This window comes from Malaclemys terrapin, chromosome 18 (genome assembly GCF_027887155.1).
Source record: "Malaclemys terrapin pileata isolate rMalTer1 chromosome 18, rMalTer1.hap1, whole genome shotgun sequence".
NCBI lineage: Eukaryota > Metazoa > Chordata > Testudines > Emydidae > Malaclemys > Malaclemys terrapin.
The window spans coordinates 18,855,079-18,882,697 of NC_071522.1; the positions used below are offsets into that span (position 1 = coordinate 18,855,079).

A 27,619-nucleotide genomic window follows, 5' to 3' on the forward strand; every position below is an offset into this window, starting at 1 on the left:
CTGAGGGCCCTGTCTGGCAAGGTGCTGAATTGCGCTCCCGTCCCCATGAAGACGATGAGGGTTGGGCGCACTGAGCACCTCACTGGATTGGGTTCTAAATGATTAGCACACCAGGATATTTTGACATTTAGTATCTTTGTTAAGTGTGTGTGGGGAGGAGGGGTGTCTCTTGCTCTCTCTCACTCTTCACTTTCCCTCCAAACTCCACCTCTCCCACACAGGAGTTAGCAGTGGGTACCTCAGTTCCATGGGACTGGCGTGCACAGGACATGCGTGTCCCACAGCACTTCGTGGGCAGCTCAGTGCATGGGCCTACACGTCTTCTCACGTGGTGCTCTTTTGAAGATGGTATCTGAAGAGCAACACCAGGGCTTTGAAAGGCTCACTCTAATTCATAACCATAGACAGCCCTTAATCACAGAACGGCTTTGGAAAAAAATAAGTGTGTGTGTGTGTGTGTGTCTGTGTGTGTTTCCCCTAGTAAACTCCCTGAAGCCGGATCACAGCTTTGTCTCCCATCCTGTATTGGTCCACAGCCAAAGCATGACAAAGGGGCACTGCTGTATGTTTCGTTGCTACTGCAATGTTCTCCCCCAGCCCATGAGGTTCCACAGCATGTGCTGGTGGAAGAGGCTTCTTGGTGCATAGGAAGGGAAGAGGTCCCTGGCTAGCCGCAACAACCATGGTGCAGGCTTCCTTACTCAGTCCTGTCTACTTAGAGACTAACAAATTTATTAGAGCATAAGCTTTCGTGGACTACAGCCCACTTCTGTAGTCCACGAAAGCTTATGCTCTAATAAATTTGTTAGTCTCTAAGGTGCCACAAGTACTCCTGTTCTTTTTGCGGATACAGACTAACACGGCTGCTACTCTGAAATCAGTCCTGTTCGTGTTCCCAGTTGGTTGGTCTGGGCATATCAGAAAATGCCTTCCAGAGTGATGAACCAGGCAGTTAGGAACCAGGAGACATTTAAAATGGCATTTTTCCATTCAAGCAAAACTTTTCATGCACCTAACCCTCACTTCCACCGCCAGACTTCTTAGACTGAAGCAGTTCTTTGGTTTGGGGTGTTTTGGTTTTTTGTGGGGGAGGGAATTATTTCACAATCCTAGGACCAGGATTGTCAGTTCATGCAGGGTTGCTGTTCATCCTGCTGTTTTAATCTTAAAAATTCCTCCCTCCCAGCACCCCAGCAGGAAGGCAGGGCAGTAGTATTTATCCCCATTTTACAGATGGGGAAGCTGAAGCAGAGAGGTTGTGCCTTGGGCCAGACCATTGAAGGAGTCCGGGCGATAACCCAGTAGCTCCAGGCTCCCAGATGTGTATTGAGACTACCTCTTTGCTCTACAGCTGCATGGCACAAATGCCAGTGGCAGCAGAGTGAATACTAATTGGGAAAATTGAGCAATAAATAATCACAGTAACAAGGTGGAAAGAAACGCTTGGACCCTTTGGGAAAGGGCAGGTAGTAGCTGACATCTGGACATCAAACCGCTAGAGTAAGAACATTGGTGGGGGTAGATTTGGGAGTAGAGGGCAGTTAATCTTGGCCTACTACTTACATCTCTCCCTTCCATGAGAGGTAGAAAGTGCTGCTTGGCTTGCAACAAGCCTCTCCTGTATTTCTCCAAACCTAAAATGAGCACTTCTAGCCCCAAATGAAACCTCTTGTGCCATTTCCTTTCAGGAACGCCAGAGGAAATATCTGAGCCTCAGTCCTTGGGATAAAGCCACCCTCAGTATGGTAAGTGACGGCAGGTTACCTACAATACATAATTCTCGGTCTCCATTTGTTGCTTTCATCATGCCAAAGAGTTTGTTGTTCTCTTTGCTTTCAACAAGGACCTTCCTTCGTCTTCGGAAATTGCCAAACATCACACGCTCCTGTATACAGGGTTGCTTTCAGATCCTTGACAGAATTTTCCATCCTGGGTTTGCTGGTTGCCGTTCAAGCCAGCATTGCTGCCCTCTGATCCTGTGGCAGAGCTATGAATCATGCTGTGCTTGTGACAACCTAGTTTCAGACACAATGGCATCAGGCTGATGTCCCAGATACAGAACTAGGACTTCTCTGCAGCCAGTTCTTGCATGGGAAGCTGAGCTGTGAAGGAAACTTTTTTGTTTTTAAACATAAATACTTTCACTCTTAGCAAAAGGACCTCTGAAAAGTAGCAGCCGCCAAGTACATTTTCTTCTGGTTATAAACATTTCTCTCTCGTCACATATGCTCCACTCACCTCCTGTTTTCTGAGCCCTTGAGCACTGGGTCCCAGCTCGGTGCGCTCAGAGTAGATTATTTTACGAATGTTTTGTTGACGCCACTTGGACCTTGTGAGTTAATAAGGACAGACAGTCGCTTCTTCCACTCTTAACTCTCCTACGGAGTCTTTGCAAATGGCTCCACTTCAGAAGAGGCGATAAGGACAAACATTTCCTCTCTTGCTGTCCCTTCCTCCGGGTGTTTGCATCATTAGGGAGACAGCTGACTGGATTCCAGAATGGCTGAGGGGGCAAATCTCAGACCCAGCCCATGGCCACACGACTCACATGACATGGTGTCCTGAACCGGGCTGGGAGGGGGCCAGATGGTTAGCGTTGCATTGGCTTTCATTTAAGAGAATGTTCTTTTAGAAGTGTTTGGCTTTTTCCCTTGACATCAGTTAGAGGTGACTTGCAGAAGGTGGTGTGTTGCCGGGGGAGTGTACAGGGAAGATGTCTCCTTTCTGCTGCTGTATAATGGACTATGGAGGCCTCAGTGGTTAGTTAAAAAAACTGCTTGTTTTCTGCTCTTCAGTTCTTGTTACGCTGCTTTTCCTGCAAGACTCGGGACAACTGGACACTTAGTAGAAGGGGAAAATCACAAGTACCATTTCACACTGGAATAATTGAGAGGGGAAGAGATTTTTAGGCACTGTTTGAAAGGCTTTGGCCCAGATTCTCCTCTCCAGCTGAGAAGCACACAGCATGCCTTGGCAAGGGCAGTTGCTTTAAAGCCTCCATTTATACTCCCCTGGTCCTGGGTCTCAGAGAGCCAGGCTGGTCCCCCACCGTAAGTTAGAGCATCCCTCCTGCTGCTCTAAATTGCACCAGCAACCAACAGCCCTAAAGGAGATGCTAGGGCAGCTGGGGACAGCAGCACATATGGATACCTTAGCCACACCCTCTTTTCCTTGGTCACCAACCATAGCAGGGGTGGGGAATAGTGGCGGCAGAGGAGGTACTCTGCCTACACCAGCTCTGCACCACTGGATGACGCTGATTTGATATCTGCATTCCACTACCTGCCCTTGTTCCCTCTGCTTTGGATCATGACTGGATTCACAGAAGAGGAGGAACTGGTACGCACTGCCCCTTCTAGCCTCAGCACGGAGCACGAGCACAGCCAGGGACCAATGGACATAGCTTGCAAGAATTCTCTGGTCTCAGGTGCACAGACTGCATGCAGACCCCACAGTGGACTAGAAATGGGGACCACACATCTCCAGGAACTCCAGTTACAACAAGGCAAGTAACTTCCTTATCTAGAGGAAATGCATAAAAAATGCAATTGGGCACCAGTAAACACATTAATCATGGTCAGAAGCAAAATCAATGACTGGAAAAGAGAAAACCAACACCATATAAAGCCACATTAAGAATTTTATTAGAACCATAAAATAGATGCATTGTTGGCTTATGCTGTGTGTTGAAAGCAAAAACGCAAACAGAAGGGCAATGTCACTATTGGAGAGGAGCCAGGACTGGAATCCCAAATCTCAACACCCAAACTTTATGGGATTTCAGAATCCAAACTCACGTTTCTTAGCTTGGGCCTAGAGTCTGACAGCTCTGAGCAGAATCTCCACTATCCCCCACACCTGGACATTTGGGCTGTTGGTGTCAGAAATCCAGACCTGATCCCACTTCTGAATTAGATGGCATGCTATTGGTAGGGATTAAGGTTGTTGCTGCATCTTCCCAGAGCTGCGTGAGTCCCTTGCAAATTTTTGCACTAAATCCCTTTCTAAAGAGGAAGTCATAGTACCTGAATGTTGTTTGAATTCTGTCTCCGGGGACCATCTCCTGAGCTGCTTCCTTGGGCAAAATTCCCCTGGACTTCAAGGGCAGTTTGTCTGAAAATAATCTCATGATTTCCCACTAGCTGACTCAGCTAGAACATCCATGGGTCAGTCTATATCCCGGATGAAGTTAGGAAGGCTACCAAGCCTGTACAGTGTAGTAAATCCCCAGGTCTCTGGCTTTACTGCTGTCTTGTAGAACATGTTCAAAGTGCCACTGACGCTTCTCCTTTCCAAATGATTCAGGGTGATCCTGGACCCGAGTTGCACTGTACATTGCTCTGTGTCTAGTCTCTCTAACTCTGTTGGAGAGCCCCATAATTCAGTTTCATTTACTTTTTATCTAGCATCCTTCACACAAAGCGCCTCACAATGCTTTACAATGAGAGATTAAATAATGAGCAAATGCTTGGCATAATTGTGTATGCAGAGTGCAAAGCACAATGTGGCAGGAGGAGACCAACGGGTAAAGGAAGCTGTAATTTCAAAGGGGGTAATAATGGAGATAAGCATTCTTGTAAACTAATTACAGGGAGGAGAGGGGAACGTGATTTAGCCTTTGCCTGAGGCTAAATCCAAGAGGGGGGTTTTAAAGGTGAGATATGAGAAGAGTGAGCAGTGGAGAACAATGGGGAGAGGAAAATGAATTCCAGAGCATGATGCTTCTAAAATGCAGATAAGCAGAATTCTATCGAGTGTGATCCCTCATAGCTCAGTTCTTCTCTTCACTAACACTCACGCTGGGTAGAGCAGCTTTGGTTATACAGGTTTCCTCCTAAATAACAAGTTTTAAGCACATTTGTTCCTAAAGCACGAAAAGCAGTGACTCTGCAAGGTGGAGGTATGCTAGCACTCTCAGCAGGTGCTGTGTCCTCCTGCCAGCCGATGGAGTCAATGAATTCTCGTGATGGCCTTCCCCCGTAATGTGGATAAACCTTGTCTAAACTGGGAACCTGACAACAGAATTCTCACTGGTTAGGGAGCACAAGTGTAGACAAGCACCTGCGACTGGATTTGGGATTATACTAATGAAGCTAGGCTCTAAGCTAACGGCCGCCGCAGGAGAGCTGCAGAGATATCTGGGCACAGTACGATCGGGTACAGGAACTGATTGCTGTTGGGATCCAGAGGATAATGTCTAGGTGGCTGGAGTGAACTTTGAGAAACATCAGACAGACGATGATTATTTTGAATTTCCAATGTTAGTAGCCCAGGCCCCTGGGACCCTTAGCATTTTGACCAGAAATTGCCAATTTGCTGCCCTAACGCTGCATTCTTACACCACACAGCATGTTGTTGATTTGCACAGAGATGGATTCGATACGGTGGCCAACTGACTTTTCATCTGATAACACTAGCCATCTGGTGGCCTGCTCATTATTCAAGCTGCCTTGCAAAACTAAATCCGCTGGCAGATAATCCTCTCTCCTCATCCTGATTCTTCCCTCAAAGAGGAGCTATAAAAACCCCTCTCTGGGTATCGAGCAGAGGCCACAGAATGAATGCGTCTGTGACGCAGTGGGAGGAGGTGTGGAGATGGCAGAGTGGGTCGGAAGGTGCTTCACAACTAAATGTAAGGTGTCTATTTCCACGTTAGTGGTTGAAACACCTGACAGCACAGCCTGCATTTATTTGGTTTCAGCAATCAACGCTTTGAGCACCTGGACATTTTGCAAGCTGGGCAGTTATGTCAATCAGAGCAGATCTATTTCATTTGGCTTGTAGGACGTAGAGCGTGGAGAAGGAATGGGCTCGCGTTCAATGGATATGTGCATGTAGCTCTTTTTAACATCAGCTGGGGTTAGCGAGAAGAACATAGAGCTGTTCCAAATCAAAGGGGTCCGAGGCAGAGCCTCCTTGCGGGAAAAGGAGGGCAGAGAACTGGTGCCTCAATGCCGTGTGACTGGCCCGTGGGTGACATCTCTTGCCATCACTATCAACTTTACTCTGAGCCAGATCCTGCTACTTTAGAAATCAATAGCAAAACTCCCACTGCCCTCCCTGAACAAATGTGTTGTCCGAGTTCACATTTAAATCTTGCTTTTCCCAAGGTTTGACTTAAATTTGAGTTTGTGATGTTAGCAGCCTCAGGCTCTGGGTTGAGTGCTGTAATGCGTTGATAGTCCAGCATGAAAGGGGTTAAGCATCTGTGATTGTTGGCTACAGTACAAAAATATACTGTATTAAAAGCAAAATCGTCTTTGCAATAGAATCCAAGCAAATGCCAACATGAATATGGATAAAGTGGAATGCTAGCATCCCAGTGAATTGATGCCACTCATTTGCAAAAAACTGACGTAAGGGAGTTATTCCTCTGGCTATTTAAGAATCGAATCTTGTTTTTACAGTCGTGATCTCCATTGCCCTGAGTAGCTGAAAGGACATCAGCAAAGGATTGGTTTGGTTGTGCGTTTTGTTTCTTTAATTCCATCCTGTGAAATCCCCTGGTAGAATTTTGGAGGCTTAAATGAGAATTTACTTTTGTCCAGTATTTGTCTCTGCCATTATAGTGGGGATAAATTCCGGCCCCGTGTTTATAAAACAATTCCATCCTGGATGATGATAGGGGTTTCAGGTTTTCCCTGGCATCCTGAATGTCCCAAAGGAGTGGGCTGTGGAGATTTTCCTAAGTCACCAGCTTAGATATGACCCAGGTCAGTAGTGACTGAACATCGTTAACACCTGACAGCTGTTTGACGGTGCTCTAAAAAAGGACCAGTTTGATGGCAACACAGTTCTTACAAGAACAGGTGTCCACATCACAATTCGCAATGACATCCTGGCCGGGATTCAATGGACATGGAGGCTGAATCTCTCTCTCTCTCTCTCTCTCTCTCTCTTTCATCTTTACCAGTGACCCTTCTGGGTTGAAGTTTAGGCATTTTAGCAGGGTGGTGTAGATGCCCGTGCTGGAGATACATAGAGATCTCCAGGCATAGCTCCCCAGCACAGATTTCATGTAAAGTATCTAATGTGTACAAATGTCATCGGTCGCTTACCTTGAAAAGGCTCAGGTGGGGGTTGCACAGGATCATATTTCACAACCTGTGATGGGAAGAGGTGAGTGTTAGTTACGCAGGAAAAACCTGCATCCTAGAATGCCACCTCCTGTTCTATAGTAGAGCATCTTGAATGCTGCTCACCAGTGTGCAGTAGAGGGACATCTCTGGGTACCCCAGGCAGCAGAGGGCCCCAGGTGAGAGATGCCTACCCACATGCCCACCCGTTAGCAGCTCAGGGTCTAACCGTGAGAAACCAGAAAACAGGAGAAACTAACAATTAACTGGGGAAAAACCCACCCAGTCCTTTGATAAAGACAGGAGCGGCCTCTTGGGGCATCCTGAACTCCTAATGGCTTGTGTTTTTCTTCAGTGTGAGCCCCAAGGGCTTCCCTCACTGGGCACAGCCCAAGTCAACATAGGGACTGTGAGGCCTTCAAAGCACCAGCCTCCGTGCCCACTACCCCATTTCCCCCACTGCCCTCTCCAGATGTGCTGGGTATTTCGTCTGGGGATCCATGTAGTCATAGTTCACAGAGCCCTGCTCTTGCTTCCAAACCCTGGCTGTGCTCCAGCTGCACGTGGACTGAGCACGCTTCCCTGCAGTCTGCTCCTTCCACAGCCTCACGCCCGCTACACTGGTTCTCCTTTCCCTTGGGGCCAAGGCCCTGCAGAGCACAAGGCAGGGGTTGGGCCATGCTGTGTTATCAGCCTGTATTACTGGCCCTGAAACTGAATTCTTTTTTGCATCTGTAGGTTTAAGCTAGACCTTTAAGGTCATGTTTGGGGGGTTGTTTTTTTTTTTGCAAGTGCATCATAGTAAGAGAATTTTTTAGATGCAAATCTCTTCTCTGCCTCGGCTTGATGTAGGATTTTCGAGCGGACGCTGCCTGACAGCACTGCAGAAGGGACCCGGTGCTGTGCATATTGTACAAAGTTCTTGCCAAGCCAGTACTTCAGTCTGCTCTTAGAAAGGGACTTCCACAGCAGCAGGGGATCACGCTGGAATAAAGGGGGCTCGGAGGAAACCTTCCCTGCAAGCAGCTTGTCCCATAAGAGCCTTGCAGAGTTTTTTGCACCTTCTGTTGAAGTTCTTGGTCCTGATCGGTCAGGAGGACACTGATCTACATGGTCTGATCTAGTCTGGCACTTGCTATGTAAAGGGCACATTTCAGCCAAGAACAATTATTTTCCCTGTAATTTTTTTCTTCTCATTGCTGCCGCTAATTAACGACATAGAATAAATTCACCTCCCTGAACCCAGGAGAAAGAAGGCGCAAAGGGGCTGGGAAATTTGTTTAAATGCAAATACTGTGTCTAGGCTGAGCTATGAAAACCGCCTTTGAGACATGTCTGAGCTGCTGGATCCAGATACAAACTTCCCCAGAGTGTTTGGATCTGAGCTTTGCTATTGCAGATGTCAGGGTGTGAAAGCCCCCTGAAATCATCACCTCCATTAGCTATACAGCAGCTGGAGGATGTGTGTAGCACTTAAACTCGCAAGGCTCTGGCTACTCATCTCAATCTAGCAAAACACTTACGCGCCTGCTTAACTTTCCCCATGTGAGTAGTTTCATTGGGTACATCTACACAGCAATAAAAGAACCTTCAGCAGCAAGTCTCCGAGCCCAGATTAGATGACTCGGGCTTACGAGGCTAAAAGTAGCCGTGTAGCTGTTGGGACTTGGGCTGGAGCCAGGGCTCTGAGACCCTTCCCTCTTGCAGGGTTTCAGAGCCTGAGCCCCAATATCTACACTACGCTCTTTAGCCCCGCAGCCTGAATCAGCTGACCAGGGCTCTGAGATCTGCCGTGGATCTTCTATTGATGTGCAGACCTACCCATTGCTGCCAAAGCCCTGAGCCTGCTGGGGCCAGAGAACTCATCACCTTGTAGGACCGACCCCTTAATCATACCTTCCGGGCTCTGTTTTGTCTGTCTGAGCAGGTGTGCGGCGCATACTGCCTGGGGTATAAAGCCACAGAATGAAATCTTGTTTATTGTATTTGGAGCACACCGGTTTGACACACTGTTTACAGGTTTGGTAAGGCTGCTTGGATTTACAGAGAGAAAGGAATGTAAGTGGGCCAGAGTGAGACGCAGATCTGGAAAACAGAATGAGGCAATCAGGAGAATGATCTTCCTTGTCCAGGTACGAAGAACTGGTTACCTCTGAAACGTGCAAGAAAGATTTTAAAAGTAAACAACTTTAAACAAATATATAGTATTCTGGCTCGCCCAGGGAGTCAGGAATGGAACACAGAGCATTCCTCATCTAAATCATCTGTAGGAATCCAGCCAAGGCTGGTAGGGAATGGAACTCATCAGCATATATCAGCTGGCAGGAGGTCTGCTGGGAATTTCCAGTCCCCTCCGGGCAAGAATCTACACCTCAGAAACGATGATTGGAACCAGCTGGCAGGTTTGGAACCAGCTGGCAGGCCCTACAGAAGGGCCAGGAACTGAATCCTTTCCTCACTCTGGATAGAGTCATATTCAGGTTAAGATTGAGGCTCATTGCAGGGAAATTTGCACTGCTGCTGCCCATGTGGTACCTATTCCATGGACTTCAGCCCCGAAGGCCCGAAGAGATTAACTGAGGAGCCAGTCTGCAATCCAGCACTCCCATAACTAGCCGGTAGAGGAAGAGAATATGACCATAACTGCTGTAGAGACTTGGTCTATTGATGAGCATGGTGTAATGCCAAGGACTGTCTGTCAACATGTCATAGGACTGAATTGCTCACCTGCTTTCCTCTGTTCTAGTCATCCAGCATGTGAGAGAATATCACAAATCAAAATCCCTCAAGCTCAGACATTGTAAATGTGCGAGACTTAATTATTAACGTGACTCCTCTCGGAAATGATGGTGAATTGGAGGCAGGGCCTGTGTCTAGGTCAAGGGGGAAATGAAATAAATTGGCAATACAGAATAAACTAAAAGGGACGGGAAAAAATAGGAGGATACAAACATATCGATGTCCAATACGTTAAAAACAAAATGGAGGCCTAAAGTCTGTGCGTGGGCACGAGTGAAAAAATGGTAAAAATCTTGGACACACACATTTGTGACCAGGGAAAGACTGGAGACCTGCAGAGCTTTTCCAGTCCAAGGTGTAACAGTCACATGTTAGACTGAGCCGGATCCGTATGCGGCTGAAGGCCCAATCCTGCATGATACTGAGGGACTCCTAATGAAATGCTGAGAACCCTCAGTTCTTATGGACCTCAGCTGAGAGCAATCAGTGCCACAACTCCAGTACAGACGCTCACCCTCTGTTGGATGTGTCCTTTTTCAACTGAGATCTGTTTACTCGCCTTGAAGGATAAAACCTCTTCAGGGTAGGAGCTTAAAGAGGGTCAGAAAGAGAGGAAGGGTTCCTGTGGAGGATGGCTCAGACCTACCTCAGGTGCCAGCTCTGCCACAGACCCTGTGTGACCCTGGGCAAGTGACTTGCTCTCTCCTGCTGCCTCACTTCCCCATCTGTAAAATGGGAATCAAAATCCTTCCTTTCTCCCCCACTTGTCTGTCTTGTCCATTTGGACTGGAAGCTCTGTAGGGCAGGGACTTTTTCCTGCTGTGTGTGTGCTGTGCTTAACACATTGGGGGCCTGAGCTCAGCTGGAGCCCCGCTAGTAGTTCATATAATAATAAAAATAACGTGGCCAGAGTAATTTTGCTTTAACGGGACTGAATCTGTTTCTCCTTCTGATCTTGCTGTAGGGGCGGCTGATCCTGTCCAACAAGACCGCTCGCACCATTGCATTTTTCTACACTCTGCTGCTGCATTGCCTGGTCTTCCTGGTAAGTGTTTTGGTCTAAAAGGGGAACTAATGACTGCTTACAACTGCAGGAAAATACCCCATACAGTGCTCAGCTTTTCATTTTAAACCAGTAGACGTACTCTTGCCTCTTCCAAGTAAATGTGTGATAGCCCATGCGTCAGTGCACCAAAAGGCCTGTGTGAGCCAGGGGACACGTAGCACGATGCATCCATGGAGATGGGGAGACAGAGGCACCGAGGTGGGAAGTGACTCAGCCAGAGTCTCCGTGTGTAAGTGGCAGACCTGGGACTAGAACCCAGCTGTCTCTTGATACCTTTCCCTGATCTAGCTGCTAGGCCACGTCGTCTGTGGCTACACTGCAGTAAAAGACCTGTGGCTGGCCTGGATCAGCGGGCTTGGGCTAAAAATTGCCCTGTAGAGGTTCAGGCCCCAAACGATTGGTTCAGTGCTGCAGGGTTTTTATTGCAGTGTAGGCAACATACCCTGAGGTTCTTCCAAACTGGCGTTTTGTTAACATGCTCGTCTCCTCCCACTCTGTTTTCAGATAGTTGCATAGGATTTCACCCTATTTAAATGCAGGAGTCCTTGGGAATTCCTACAACTCACCAGCATTAGGGCAATCCATCCACTGGGCATTGAAGGCTTTTATTAATCTAGTCATTCAACATGAAGTTCAGAGTGTAAGAAATTTCAGAAATAAGAAATGTCCCTGTGACCCAACGGGCCGGTCTACGTTTAGCCCACTGTGATCCCATCTTCCTGCTTTCTCACCACGTCCCTTAATCTCTTCACTCTTCAGAAACAAATGGAGATGGTTCTTGAGCTCAGTCAGTCTCTGCTTTGCCTTTCCTGGCAACTTACTACCACCTTTGCCTTACACGCTGCAGGTTACAGTTCTGCTAGTGATTCCTTCTATATTTTTAGATTCTTGTTCCTTTAGTTTCTAAACATTTCCCAGTGTAAATATACACACACACACACACACACCCTTCTCTCTCTCTCTTTCATAATGTTAAAAGTCTTAATTAGGTCACTGCAATGTCTCCTTTTCCAGAGGGAATAATTTCCAACTCCACTGTGGGGAAAAGTCCTATGGAACTTAATAGTGTTAAAACCAACCTGGGTTTAAAATCCTGTAGAATTGTAAAAGTCTTATAGAAGTGAATAGACAATGATTTCCTTTCTGTAGACATTTTAAAATTTAGATCATCCAATAGGGTTTAATAGAGAATTATATCCTGGCTATAGACTTCCATAGGTTGGTTTAAAAAGTTACCAGTCTCTAGAAATATCCCATAAAATTCCCTGCCTAGTAGCTGTGTTGCAATAGCCCCTATGAAAGCTGCCCACACCGTATTCCCCAGTAGTAGCAAACACTACAGTATCCTTGAATGCTGTTGTGTTTTGGACAAAGGCAATGATCGGCTGCTTCGCGAGCAGTGGATCAGCCAACACTCAGCATCTTAGATGTGGCCGTTTGGAATTCTAGCCCTCACTGCATAACTGGAAAGAAGTGATTCTGATGTGCTCGCTACAGTCTTCTGGACTTGGTTTTGCCTTTTTTAAATGCAGCTGTGCCTAGTGACTTTTCCACAATCACCCCACAACGTCTTCTGGCTGATCAGATTTCCAAAGGGAGGAAGCTGCTAAGTGTGGATTTGCCTTTCCCAGTCAATATGGCCCCAGTCCTGTGATCAGATCCAAGCAGGAAGCCCTGTTGACTTTAACGGGGCTCTGCATAGGCATAGACAGCCTCCTGTGAGGATCAGTTTGCAGGATATGGACATATAGTCCCAGTATGATCCAGTGGAGTTGGGTGGCTGCCCACTCAGACCAGACAGATAAAGAAGGCCTTAATCTGGAAGTTCCCTTGTGCTCAGGGCTGTGTTCACAGCTGGGTTTTTTCCCCTTTTGTGAATTTCAGTTACCCCTAATTTGGAGGCCTGCTGAATCGTATTTCTGGAATTACAGTATTTCCCCAGTGGCAGGATAATGCTTTTATGAGTTGCACAGGAGGTATTCGCAGCAGATGCCCAGGTCTCCAGCTTGTATTTGTAGTGGCCTTGTACTTTTCTGTCTATCCTGTTTTGAAGTTTTATTTACAGAATTTCTGGGGGCTTATCTGTCATGGCAGGAAAAACTCATCAATAATTAAATGAGACAAGATGAAAGACAAACGAATAGCACAAATATTTCTCTCCAAATTTTGTCAGAATAAAAAACCAACCTGCTGTCATCTTGTGGGGAAGAGAGCAAAGAAAATAAAAAGTTAAGCGTCATTAAAGTTTAAAATGTAACCGAAAAAATATTAGGCATAAGAATTGCACGGATGGAATAATCTCATTCTATCTAAACAGAACAAGGCCAGAGCTGCAAAGCCTTTGACACCAATGCTCCAACTGCATACACGTAACAGTGGGCTGGATGAGTCTGTCTGATCCACTTCTACCGTTTGAGAAATGTCTTTCCCCTTAATCTAGAAACAGAGGCCTTCACTTCCCTCCATCTGCCTTCCTTTCCACAAATCTTTTCTTTCTTCTCCCTTTTGTGAATCTCAATTAACCCTAATTTGGAGGCCTGCTGAATGGTATTTGTGGAATTAGAGCATTTCCCCCGTGACAGGATAACCTTCTGACAAGTCACAAAGGCATTAGCACATCAGCTTCGGCAGCAGATGTGGAGGTCTTCTGCCTGCATTGCAGCCCCATTGTGCTTTTCAATGAAGTCGGTTGTAAAGTTTTATTTAAATCATTTCTCCACCCCCAATCTGCAGAATTTTAATATTTAAATACCTTATATGTATAATATCAAAGATGGTCAACAGACCAGTGAGACATACAACAGAGGCCACCATACTACAGCCCTGCTCTTCATTAATGGAAGCAAATGGCAGAGAGGTAGTATCTAGACCTACACGCCAACAAGCTAAACATTTCAGAAGATAGCCCTTAGACTGAGAGAGATCTGATTTTCAGAGGTACTGAGTAACCTAAGCTCCTGTTGACTTCAGTTGGATTTGTGGGTGCTCAGCACATCTGAAAATCAGGTCCCTAGAGAGGCCCTTTGCACATTACTTCTGCTGAAGAGTTTAAAGAAGGGCAAAAAGGGATAGAGCCCTTCTTGTTGACATGAGAAGGCATCATTGTTTTGGCTTGAGAACTGCTCTTAGCAGCTTACCCATTGGCTCAGTGAAAGGCACTGCATATGCTTCTATGGCTCTGTGAGTGGTATAGTGAAAATCACTTTTCATTCATGGATTTCAGAACACACTACAAAGACAGGCAAGGTACAATATTCTGGTTTTATAGATGAGGGAAAACAAGGCTCGGTGAGGATAAGTTACTAGCCCATGATCTCAAAGCAAGTCCATGGCAGAGCCAGAATTAGCATCCAAGACTCCTGACTCCCAGTCTAGTACCACACCAGCAAGACCATACTGCATCGATGTAGCCTCTTCTCCTGCTAACTCTCCAGTTTATCTCCATTCATGGATTGTAGGCCTTCCCGTTCCTGTAGTCTTATTTCTTCCCCTTTAAGTTGCTCTGATTACAGAGACCCACTGCACATTACAGGTTGCGAATTACAGCACGCAAAACTAATCCAAATTTGGTGGGCGAAAGTCCTAAAACTCAAGAGAGGGGAAATTGAAGCTTCTGGTTCAGTTCTATTTTCTAAAGATTAACAACACTAATATGTAATAATGTCGTATATTTAAATCTCTTCGTAGTGGTAATTCAAAACTGTGTTCCTACCACACAGCTCTTCCTTAATGTGCTCTTTAGTCATGTATTGAAAAATTCCATATTCTTGACTATGTTGAAATCAACCCACTAGATCAGGGGTGGCCAACCTGAGCCTGAGAAGGAGCCAGAATTTACCAATGTACATTGCCAAAGAGACACAGTAATACGTCAGCAGCCCCCCATCAGCTCCCCAGCCCCGGCAGTCCTGCCGATCAACGCCTCCCCCTCCCTCCCCGCACCTCCCACCTGCCATGATCAGCTGTTTCGCGCTACGCAGGAGGCTCTGGGGGGGAAGTGAGAGGGGGGAGGAGCGAGAGTATGGCAGGCTCGGGAAAAGGAACAGGGGCCTTGGGGGAAGGGGTGGAGTGGGGGCAGAGCAGGGGGTTGAGCAGTGAGCACTCCCCTGGCACCCTGGAAAGTCAGCATCCGTAGCTGCAGCCCAGTCTATGCAAGGAGCCGCATATTAACCTCTGAAGAGCCACGTGCGGCTCCAGAGCCACAGGATGGCCAGGGCTGCACTAGAACATACATAGTTCATGGCTATGAAAAGCCAAGAGACGTGTGTATCCAAAGCATGCCCTTACTATTCCACCTAGCCTATTACTGTGTGCGTTTGATTGACTGACTGGGGAAGACAGTTATTTCTTTAAGGCTGTAGCAAACATTTCTCTAACAGAAATGGAAGACTCAGACCCTGTGGTTATGTAAAGCAATATAGCATCGCAGAGGGTTGGTCATCAAAGTCAGGTTGAAGTGAGATGCTGGTCAGAGCTGCACTAATGTACTGAGCAGAAAGTAAATACAGGGGGGCTCCCGTTGCAATGGGAAACAGTTAACAGCATTTCTTATTTCCCAGGTACTCTACAAAACTGCTTGGAGTGAGAGCGTGGGAAGGGACTGCGCTGCTTACTGTGCTAAGAAGTATGTATGAAAGCAGGACAATTCAGTACAATCCAGATTTCAAAACAGTTACTGTCTTGAGAAGAGGAGCAATGTTGATTTAACCCAGGGGTAGACAACCTATGGCACGCGTGCCAAAGGCGGCACACGAGCTGATTTTCAGTAGCACTCAGACTGCCCGGATCCTGGCCACCGGTCCGGGGGGCTCTGCATTTTAATTTAATTTTAAATGAAGCTTCTTAAACATTTTAAAAACCTTATTTACTTCACATACAACAATAGTTTAGGTATATATTATAGACTTATAGAGAGAGACCTTCTAAAAACGTTAAAAAGTATGACTGGCACGAGAAACCTTACATTAGAGTGAATAAATGAAGACTCGGCACACCACTTCTGAAAGGTTGCCGACCCCTGATTTAACCAGAGGAACATTTGGGCTTGCAGTCGCTTTCTAAACACATGGTCGCATTAAATTGCAGTTCTGTTCTGAAAAACAGCACCTTATTTCAGCAGATCAGTTCCCTGTGACTACTTTTAAGAGTCTCATCTACTGTCTTTAGTACCAGAAATAAAGGCTGACTGTTTTTGACTCTGGATAGCCCTGTAAAGGCAAAAACAGTTCAGACAGAGCGAGCTGAATTTTGTTCCTTCTTGTGCATCAATAGAATTGTTTATTAAGTTCTAATCATGACACCTTTGTCAGCAATCGCTAATAGGATTCTAGAGATGGAACCGAAGCCTTAATGTGATGAGGAGGACGTTTTGCTGGTGAAGATGCCCAAGAATAAAACAATCCAGGCTCAGCTTGCCGGAGGGACTGTTTTACTCATTAGAACTGCAAACCTTTAAGACAATAAACCCAGAAGCCCACTGTACTATATTTACACAGGCTTTATAGAGCAGAACAACATGTTAGTCAGTTTTGAAATTAGCTGTGGAATGACACACATCTAAGAGGTCGATTAAGTTGGAGACGAGTGTTTTCAGTAGGTGAGCGCCCAATCCTGCGACACGCATGTGCACGAGTAATCCTCTCACGTAAGTAAGGATGTGATAAAGCTGGGTGAAGATTTTCAGCCACAACTTTTTTTCCACTGAAAAATGTAGATTCAGATTAACTGAAACATGGAGAAATTGTGTCTAATTCACCAAATGGTTTTGGTTAAAAATCCCCACAAAATAAAAATGGGCTATTTTTAAACTACTTTGTTTCAAAATGTACTTCCATTTTTAAGTATTTTAAAAAAAAATTAAACAAAACATTTTGTTTTGAGTCGAATGAAACATTTTGAACTGAATTCCAGTTTGCCAAAAAAAAATTCATGTTGGGTCAACCCAACATGGATTTTTTCCCCAATGTTTTTGGAATGGCTAGCAAAACAAAAAAATCCGTTATTTGCATTGCCCCATATGTGAGTAAAGATGTCAGGATCAGGTCCCATGATTTGTTTTCAGCTGCTCTGACTAACTCTCAGGGATTTTCTGGTGGTGTAAAAGAGGCTATGCTCCTGATTATGATAGCTGTTGTTGGAAGGGCAGTCTGGCTTCATACTGATTTCAGTGTGTATTGGGTCTTGCCATGGGTTTTGTGCTGATTCATTATTTAACTTGTTCTTTTCAGGTATGCTGATCACTTGCACAAGTTCCACGAGAATGGCGACAATGGTGACATGTGGCAGTGAAGGCTGGAATCGAGGCTCTTCACATCCCCAGGGGACTGTTAATTCCATCAGTAGCATTTGGCCACACTTGTTTCCTGTCCCTGCTGTGACCATTGTGCACAGACAGCTGCTTGACTTGAACCTTCTAAGATTACCTTTGCGCTTTATAAGATGGAGAAGCGGTGATCCCTTCCCCACTCTGACACTCGTAGGTTAGAAGCAGCAACAATGGAGTGTCATTTTGCAAAACCTAAATGTAAGGAAGCAGATTGCATCTGGAATCGTAGGAATTCTGTGTATTTTCTTGGGTGCTAGTGTCTGAAACTTTAGGAATCTCCAAAGTAACGCGGGGAGAATTCATCCTCTTTTCAATTAGATTTGCTTTACAAACCTGTAGGAGGTAGGGGACTGTTCTGTTGAAAGCTAACATCTTCATGGAGCTTTTGAGGGCTGGGGAACAGGCTGGGACCTTACTTTGATGTAACCACCACCTCGTAACCTCTTCAAAGTCCAACATACTAGCCTGGCTAAACCTCCCATGAAATAGGGAAAACTGACCGCTTGAAGTTACTGGCTTTACAGTCATTTAAACGGCCTGGTGTTAAAAAAAATTGTTCAGGCTCCAGCAAATTCTTGAGTGATCAAAGACTACAGATTTTACTAGACTTTGAAATGGCTTGTTGCAAGAGCCTACAATAAACTGTCTTACCCTTTGTGAGGTCAGTCATCCAGAGACAGGAAAACAGTGTTGCCATCCTGCTGTATTTCTTATTGAATTAAGATCTTGTTCAGCTCTGTATTTAATCTAATGTGCATTTCTTGAGGCCTTTGAGAGTGCTGTCGAGTAAAAGCAGACAGGCTTTTTTATTGGCGTTATTCAACTGGAGACTGACTCACACTTGAAATGGACTCGATGTTTAGGCTTTAATTGGCATGAGGGAAGTGTTGCTAATAAGCATGGAGCTCATTGTAAGTGCAGTGGGCACTCTCGGAGAATAGAAATGTTTCTGCTGTGCACTAGTTGCTTTGCTGCAAAGGATGTGTTAGCATAATGCAAGATGTCTGACGGCAAACTTGCTTGCATTGCCGCCTGACCGGTAAGTGTCTGACCCTTCTGGGTTGCTCTTCAGCTTGAATGAGTTAATTGTTGACCGTGGGTTATCTGGGGGGGGAATGTGACTGCTCTGCTAATAAAAGTCATTGATTTAGTTGGGGAAAAGAAAATACCTGGTAAGCTGATTTATATAGAGCTTGTAAATTTCTACTAGCATTCCACATTCCTGCAAGGTGCTGAACACCCTCCGCTTCTATTGACTGCCGTGATCATTGCAAGTACTCAGTACCATGCCAGATCAGGCCCTTACTCTATAGTTAATAGCATGGTCCATTCTTGCTCAGTTAAAATCCCCATTCTGGGCCAGAAGAATGTTGTTGCCTCTTGGTTAATATTGCATAGCACACCACACGCATGTGTAGGTAAGTGTGGTTGTATAAATAGAATACTCAGTCAGTGATAAGACTTTCCATATGCCATGAGCAATGAAGTTCTATTTATAGTTGCTCAGCCTAAGAAAACAGTAAAATATTAATTGCAGTGAAGAAGATAATACCCAAGGACCAATCAGCACCTGTCTATACAGAGAGGTTCAAGAAGACTGGGGGCTTGTCTAGGAGAGAGAAATCTGCACTGGATGTGATTACACTGCTACAGATCCTCATCTAGCCACATTGTTATGGTGGAAAATGGCATGTGCACTAGTCAGTTACTAGTGTAAATCCTGTTTTACATTGCAGTGAATCTACTGGGGATTTGCACCCTTTGCAACGACATTGAGAGAGCAATAGCAGCCCAAAAATAAAATCAACATAGGCCGGGCCTAAGTCTTGGTGTGTTTGTTAAAATGAACGGGACTCTACAGTAAACATGCAGTTATTTCTTAAGAAACTGCAGCGTATCTGAGCTGCAGCATTTTGTTTGTTGTCACTCTGTTTCCTCTCTTTGAATAACTCAGTGATCAGTATTTCTTCTCCGAGACTGTGATCAAAACACAGCCAATTTTCCATAGATTTGTATCCAGCTCAGGTCTGTGCTGCTGCTTCAAAGTAATGTTTATCAGCATTTCTAAGAGGAAGGCAACTTTATCGGAAAGCACTCCAGCTTGCTAGAGATTATGCACGATCTCTCTCAGGGCCCGATTCTGTGTGGTGCAGAGCACCTTCCAACTCTCATTGATTTCAGGGGCAGCATATGGGGCTCAGCACTTGCAAGATTGGGACGGTCAAGTAGACGTGAGCTCTCAAGGACCAGAGCAAGTTAGGGGTGCTTTTCACATCCTAAAAGATAATGATCTTTATATACAGAATAAATAGGTGTTTTGCTGTACTCGCTAAAAGAGCAATCTTGATAAGAATGGGATATTTGCTAGGTTAGGGTAGTTTCTTTTAGGTTTCATAGGGAAAGTCAAACTGACTTTATTTAGAAGCTATATTGAGTGTATTAGAATTGCAAAACCTGCTTAGAAATTGGCACATGTAATCTTTCATAAAGGATTTAAAATAGATATTATTGAGCTATGCAAGACGTGATCAAATAAATCGAGACCTGCATCAAGACTGATTTGCCTTTGTGGTTCTGTTTTTTACGATCAAGCCGCCTCCCAGTTCAATTCCCAGCTACAGGAGGACAAAGTTTGCAGCTAGTTTTAGAAATCCAGCCCGACAGCTAACGTGACTGTGTGAGGTCTTGCGCAGTTGGAAGGAGCAGTATCCCCAGCCCTGTGAGGCAGCCTTGGTCCCGGCTGTGTGAGGACCAGGGGCACCTGCAGTTGAGATGAAACATTCTTTGCTAGGTGTAGACAGGGGGGAGAAAATACCCCACTACGGAGGTGGTAGGGCCATTGCTGAATCCCCTCAGTGCCCAGGGATGAGTAGGCTCTGCGCCTCACAAGATTTTATATTTATATTTTAAAACAAGATCTTCAGACTGTTTTAAGGGGTCAAAGGTTATTTTTTAATTTAAAAAAACCCTCAAACCAGTTCTATTTGCTTTGCTTAATTTTGGTGGTGATTTTTCCCCCTTTCTAATTTCATCCATGACCGAGCCCAGATTTTACACTTCATCCATTTACAAGCATGTCTCCTCGTGTATTTGTATCAAATGGACATGGGCAGCCTCCAGCTCTCTGGAGATGGCAGGAACACACGTCTTGTTGTGGGGTAGCAGACACTGTTATCTGGTTGGGATTAAAAGGGAACAAGGAGGGAGAGACACTGGCTCTCTGCACAGGTCCAGAGGTGGGCAGGCTTCTTACAAATGAGTATTACCTGTTGCATTCCAAGCGCTAATAAAATAGCCAGTTTCAGATGGAATTGTTTGCTCCTATTGTGTCTTGCAGCCTGTTTTGGTCACCTCCCCATACAAACACATTCCCACGGCCTCTTCGCCTCTTCGTGCTGAATGAGTCATCACAGACAGCGTTGAAAAGGGAAATGTTTGATGGGATGATCATGAGTAAGGCTACGAATTAGTCACGGAATCCATGACTTCCAAAGACCTCTGTGACTTCAGCCCCGTTGGCTGGGTGCTGCCGGGTCCCGTAGTGGCAGAGAGCTGTGAGGTACCCCTGCTGCCTAAGGCAGTGGTGTCCCCAAACTCCCAGCCGCTGTGGACAGCAGGGGGATCCCCACAGCTCCCCAGGCCACGGAGAGCAGGGGGATCCTGCAGCCCCAGCCACAGGTGGGGGAGGGCTGGAGTTCCCAGCCACCTGGCATTTTTAGCATGGATATTTTTAGTAAAAGTCAGGGACAGGTTATTGGCTTCCATGAATTTTTCTTTATTGCCCGTGACCTGTCCCTGACTTTTACTAAAAATATCAGGTGATAAAATTTTAGCCTTATTCATGAGACAAGAGTTTGACTTGTGAGCATCAGCTTTCAACCCAGTTTTCTTCTCAGCAGTTGGTTTAGTGTCTGCACCGCAGAACTGCAAGACAACTCTCCAAACACCCACAGGGGCTCAAAGAAAAGGGGAGGAAAATGCATGGCTAGAGAAACTTGAAGGAAAGTTAATGCCTGCAGGCCCCATGTCTGCTTCCTTCGTACCCTGTCTCCATTTACCTGCCCCCAGGCCTTTTAAGCTAAGAAACTGAACTAGGAGCTGTAAACCAGCTCTAGACAGCAGCAGCTCACAGTTGCTGCTGAAAAACGTGTCATTTTTCTTTTGAAGTTCCACGGGCAGAAGTAATTCTGTTACGCTGGTGTAAGCACAGTAACTCCGTAGTCACACGGCCGTTAACAGAACAGAATCCAGCCCAACATATTTATGCTCTTTTCCCTACTGTTTTCTCTTCGCCTTCTATTGGGAACTACTTTGCATCACCGACGGAAACATTACATAAATCTCCAGCCCTCTGTAAGAAAAACCCCATGCCATTCTAATAAGCCAGGGACTGGGAGAGGCATCCATTTGTCAGCCATCGGTGACTTCTCTGCCATCAGCCTTAAAGCACACCTGAAGTGTGCACCAACAGCCCACTTATGTCCCATTGAGAGTTTCCTGTTATGTTGCAATGACCTCCCTTTCACCTGCTCCAAGGGTAGTGCAAACCCAAAACCCCAGGGGCTGAAGGAAGGAAGAGCGGTCACATGTTTGTAGCCTCTTTAGAAATCTGTTTCTACCGAAGACTCCCTATCCACAGGCTCGCTGGCCTCTTGGTCACGGTATTCCAGGCATAGAGGAGGGAAGGGGTAATTGCAGCAGCTAGCTCTAAGATGGAGGCTTACAAAGAACCAAAACCGCTCTTCAGCCACTTGGTAATTTCCTGTTAACTCTTACTCCAGTGGCTTAAACACACAACGTCGCTCGGGGCCATTTCAATAGAACGGAGGGAAGCGCTCCAGGGTGGGTGCTGGAAGTAGGCATGCCGCACAGGAATCTTGCAACAGACTTGACTTACAAAAAAAAAAAATCAGGCACTTCAGGCAGCACCAGCCCCTTTGCTGTTTCTGTACGAGAGAGAAGAACTGTCACCTCCTAAAGCTCTAACCATGCAAGCCAAAAATCATTAATTATCAAGGGCAAGGACAGCCTGAATTCGGGAGGACTCTGAGGTCCTGCCTGCGTGTATGTGCCAGAACCCCAGGCAAGGTTTCGGTGAGTGTCAGATGCCGCTGGGTTTCAAAGCTTCTCAATGGCCGGCCGGTGCCCTCTGGAGACATGTTGGGAGAGTGTCCCTTACAATGATGTTCAGAGAATTATATGCTGCACGTGCTGTCACTGGTTGAGGCCCACTCCAATGGAAAAGAGAATTATTCAAACCAGGCAGGCCAGGGTTTATTTACTTGATTAGCAAGGCAGATGCCATTGCAGAATAGCAAAGAGACAAAAAAAATAGTTGTCTCACTGAATTATATTTCACTTGGCAAGAGCGGCCAGGCAGGGGAAGCTTGGTTGTGACTCCAGAAATGCCCCCTTCATGTCTATCATCCCCCTGGGCCTCAGTTTGGTCTCCATAAGACGGCTCAGGAAAGTTCAAATGATTCCCCCGGCCAGCCTATGAATTCTGAATGGACCTATCGTACATTTTAGCATCTCCAAGCTTGTGACTGCATCAGCAAAGTGGCAGGGCCATGATAGCAGGGAACAACTAGACCTGTGATAAATGATTAATATTTATCATTTGTATTATTGTAGCACCTAGCCGCCTCCAACATGGGCCAGGATCCCATGGGGCCAGCGCAGGACACAAACAGAGCAGAAACACACTCCCTGCCCCTAAAGACAAATCCTCATAAGCAAACCTGTCAGCTGCTAACCCAACGTCAGTTCAGCTCAGCCAAGGTTCTGCTGGCTGAGACTGGACCCAGGTGCAGGTCTGTCTGTCCCTCTATGCTGCACACAGGCATGTAAAGACGTGAAGGACTAGGGAGGCTGCATGCAGACGCTGCTGCCCTCTCCCCAGCAAAGGACAGCCAAAAGGAAACCCCAGCTCAAGATACCTATTGTTTGTTTCCGGTTCTTACACTGCACGCACCAGCCCTCAGGACAAAAGTATGCAATCTAGGAGAGGGTTGGAAGTGAAATTGCAGGGTTTGGACTCGATACCAGGTAGTAATCCCTAGCTCTGACCTAGCCCCTTTCATCCATAGATCTCAAAGCATTTTTCAAAGGCGGTCAGGATCATTATCCCCATTTAACCGACAGGGAAGCCGAGCCACAAAGGGACTAGGCCAAGGTCACCCAGCAATAAAACCCAGGTCTCTTGAGTCCCTGTTCAGTGCTCTATGCACTGGGCAACACTGCCCAGGTAAAACACAGTGGGTCTGGTTAGCCCTGGTACAGCATAGCTGGTGAGCAAGCTGAGGACGTGGGATGCATGAGTCTCCATACCCTTCCTATCCCGGCCAGATCGGTCCATTAACTGCTCTGCCGTCACTGTTCTTGCCCTGAGTCAGATTTTCTGGGAACAATCAAGTGACCAGAGTTTCCGTTCTCACTTACAGTAAAACTGAAGTGAGTCAAGTGCTATTCAGATTGCCCTGGGCGTGTGCCCTCCTCTCACGTGAAAGGCACGGCTCTGCAATGACTACTGACGTGCGTTGCGACGTGTGTCACTCGGCAGCACAGACTTTTAGGAACTTTTAGCACGGGGCTGAGTCTAACTCAGTCAGCCATAACACAGAAGTGGTGGCCAGAGCCCCGATCTCATCTGCTTCCCAGCCTCAAGGACAATCAACCTTGCCAGGCCGCACCCACCCACCCCTTTCCATCCTCCCTGCTGGAGACAGGCGACTGGATCAGACTTCTCTGGGCACTGAACGCTCTGCGTCTCCAGCTTTCACATCCACTCTGCTTAGCTTTTGCCACCAACGATTCATTACCCTTAACCAATCACAGGCAAGAGCCAGAAGCAGACTGGCTTGAAGGTCAGCGTCCGTCCTGCACCAGAAACTAGTGCGAGACCATTTCCCCAATCACACACACCAAAGTGGTTGCACTTATATGAGCACATCATACTTCAATTGCAGGTTGTGATTTTCCACTTGTTAGCCCCGCCTTCCAGAGGAGCTTGGAGCACTTAAGTAATTGGCGAAGCCTCACAATCCCCTTTGTGAACTATTAGTCCCATTTTACAGATATGGCAACTGAGGCACAGAGGCATAAATGACTACCCCAAGGTCACGTAGTAAATCACCCTCATGAAAAATATGTGCATATTTCTTCGGGGCTCTTCTTCAAGACTTCTTATTGTAGCCCATAAAAATTACCTACCTACATCACTTCTCACCACAGACACTCCTTACAATCCACTTCCCTCTCAATCTCTCTTCCTCTCTCTGAAATCACATCCCGTTACCAAACCAGTAATTTAAATTTCAGCTGCTCACTGAACGGTAAGCTACAAATGACAAAAAATTGGGCTTTTCCCATTGTTTGTTTTCAGATTGGGCAAGCACTTAATTTCCCAATTACCGTGAAGTGGAGAACTGAAGGTTAATCATATCGGGTTTTTATCCCATGCTACCCACAAATGAGGTTTCAGGTTTTTTTCTCCAGCTTGTCTAGTCTAATCCTCTTCCCATGGAGAATGGCTCTCTACAGCATCTTCTGGAACGTCACGTGTCATCATCACACACACTAATCCATCAACTATGCTACATCCAGAAAGCAAACTCCAAAATTTTGCTGATTTGTGCCAAGTGGATTTTGACAAAATGAAAGGATACAGCTTGACTAACTTTCAGTGAACTGTTTAGTTCACATTATTAAATAAGAAACCACTGAAAGAACCACAGATATCTCCTTAAAAACAACAAGGCGTCTGGTGGCACCTTAAAGACTAGCAGATTTATTTGGGCATAAGCTTTCGTGGGTAAAAACCTCACTTCTTCAGATGCAACCAGTGAGGTTTTTACCCACGAAAGCTTATGCCCAAATAAATCTGTTAGTCTTTAAGGTGCCACCAGACTCCTTGTTTTTGTAGATACAGACTAACACGGCTACCCCCTGATACTAGATATCTCCTTAAACTCCTTCACCAGACCATTCAATGACTTTAACACTGGGGAAGCTCCTAAGCCCATCTTCAGGATTTGAGTTACTTGCCCTACTAGAGAAGTGATATTTCTTCCTCTCATCGTCAAGAGTAAGCTACCAACTACTGGAACTCAGAACTTCCTGGCTCCCAGTGTTCTTGTCAGCCCACCGGACTATTATCCCTAAGAACAGTTATTTTTGGCTCGCAGGCTCAACAATGGCTGCTTGAGACGCAGCGTGTGTGTGTGGGCACAGTCCCGAGGGTTAATTTTGCTAATTTAATTTGGAAGAGCAATTTGTCATTAAGTGCCTTGAAAGAAAAGAGTTTCTGCAGCAATTTGCTCTCGCTCAGTCTTTTAAATTTGATTATGGCAAACAATTGTAATCAGTATTGCCATACATTCAGGAAAACAAAGAAAAACCCACACTCTGATACCCACTTAACCTGTGTCTCTTTCCTCCTGTCACAAGGATCCAGGCCAGTCAATTTGTGTGTCTCATTTCTGGATCATAAAATTCTACCAAGGGAGCTTGGATGGCTCCTAGGATACAAGGGGTGTTCAGATCTAGGTCACTAGTTTAGGTTTGGCCTCAGGCAGAAGATAGCCAGTCTCTGGATGAAAGAAGCCAGTGCTTTCAGTCCAATTACTACAAGGGCCAGTCCTCATGGCCAGGACTAGGTGCTCTTCTCACCTTTAGAGGTAGTCCTTCCAGAGCCAGGCAGGATAGAGACGTTAGAGCACTCCTTGCTGTATGTTTCTGGGGACGAGCGGACCTTCTACCACTGGGACTGTCCAGCCCGCATGTCACCAGCCCTAAGTTTCATTATTAAAATCCCATTTACAATCAAACCTGGCTCTACTCTCTGACTAGAGAGAGAACCCTATTAAAAGAAATACAGAGCGATGGTCATTGTCATAGATGCAATGCAAAGCGCTACACGAACCACAGTCGTTACAGCAGAGTGGGGAGGGAGATGAGTTTGTAAATGAAGCATTGGCTATGGCAGCGTGAAGTCAGAGAGCAGAGCTAGGATGATGGCGTTTTCCAGAGAGAGGTTCAGTGAGGAACTAGTGGATGCAGACTCGGGAGGGAGTTGCAGAGTTAGCGCAAAGAGGAACAGTGTAGAAAGATATGGTAATGTTCACACTTAGTAGCTGTGAGATGCAAACAAACCATATCACAATAGGACAATGAGGGCAGTGCTGTAAAAAAAAAAAAAAACACAAAGCACCAAGCTCTCTCTAAAAGCCAACCTACGAGGCACCCCTCACTGGTTCCCACTCTAAATGGGTTTCCATAGCCACTAGCAGGCAGACATAGAAGTGTTTTCCCATGCACTGTAAATGGGTGAGAGAGATCAATAGGATTCAAATACAGCTGACTGAAACCAGCACACTGCATTTAATACAGGATGTCACCGTGACTCCTGTATTGACGGCATACCAGGAAAGGCACTTCAGAAACATAAATATAGGCCCAGCCAATGCCAGGAGAGATGTACTCACCCTTCCAGTTTATTCTAGGATCAGGGTATGTTTAGTAAACTATGAAACACACCAGATAAACAGGCTGCCCAGGGAAAATAGGAGTTACTCAAGTCCCAGAGGAACCAGAGACCTGCTTTTGGAACTTGTTGGGGTTTACAAAGGTGGGACTCATGTAGCAATGGCAAGCAGATGGGTCAGTATTCATGATGAATTTGTGACTTTTTCCAAGGAAACAGCACCTTGCATTTTGGAGAGGGCCTAGGTCCTTTTTTTCCCTTTTATTCATAGTTACAAATGGGCACAACTTTAAAGTTAACACTGTTCTCGGGACAACAGCTAAGTAGCCACAATCAGAACCCATGGGGCATTCTGCAGTCCTCCCGACTGTTAGTTGCCGAGAAATAAAGGGTATGACATTGTCCACCAACCTTGTCCTCTGTTTAGGTTTTTCTAAGATACAAATAATAAAATAGTGCAGTAGCACCGAGGCATCCCGGTCTGCTAGGTGCTGTACAAACACCGAACAAAAAGATGGTCCCTTGTATCTTTCATGGACAAACTCTTTCTGATGTTTATAATGTAAAAACCATGCAGTAGCTATAGGCTCAAGCAATCTTCTGTAGGCCAGCACCAATGGACAACACCCACTCTGGCCCAACCTTCACCTCCAGAAGTAGGGACAGAGGGGAAGGAACACCCCACCACCTGCTGGAAAGGGGGTCCCAAGCTAAGCACCAAGAAATAGAGGCACCCAGTGTCACCGGACGCTTTGACAGTCTTGGCCCAGATGTGCACAGTGATGAAGTTAACGTTGCTTCAAGAACATCCAGGTGCCCTGCTTGCTCTGCATGCAGAAGGACACTTTACACTGCTCTAGCTCTTTCCAGCCAAGGATCTCAAAGCAATTTAGAGATGCTAATTAATTCAAGCTGTTTTGAGAAGCTTT

At 46.0% G+C, this 27,619-nt stretch overlaps 1 protein-coding gene across 1 annotated transcript in view; it reads left to right on the forward strand.

Annotated features, from left to right (window-relative positions):
* CUX1 (cut like homeobox 1) overlaps positions 1 to 19,761 on the forward strand; it is a 380,489-nt gene extending 360,728 nt beyond the window's left edge. The window contains exons 20-23 of the mRNA XM_054008638.1: positions 1,689 to 1,745; positions 10,780 to 10,860; positions 15,441 to 15,505; positions 17,109 to 19,761. Of these exons, the coding sequence (XP_053864613.1) occupies positions 1,689 to 1,745; positions 10,780 to 10,860; positions 15,441 to 15,505; positions 17,109 to 17,169 (264 nt within the window). The 3' untranslated portion in view covers positions 17,170 to 19,761. The remainder of the gene's footprint in view (positions 1 to 1,688; positions 1,746 to 10,779; positions 10,861 to 15,440; positions 15,506 to 17,108) is intronic.
* Positions 19,762 to 27,619: the final 7,858 nt, after the last annotated feature.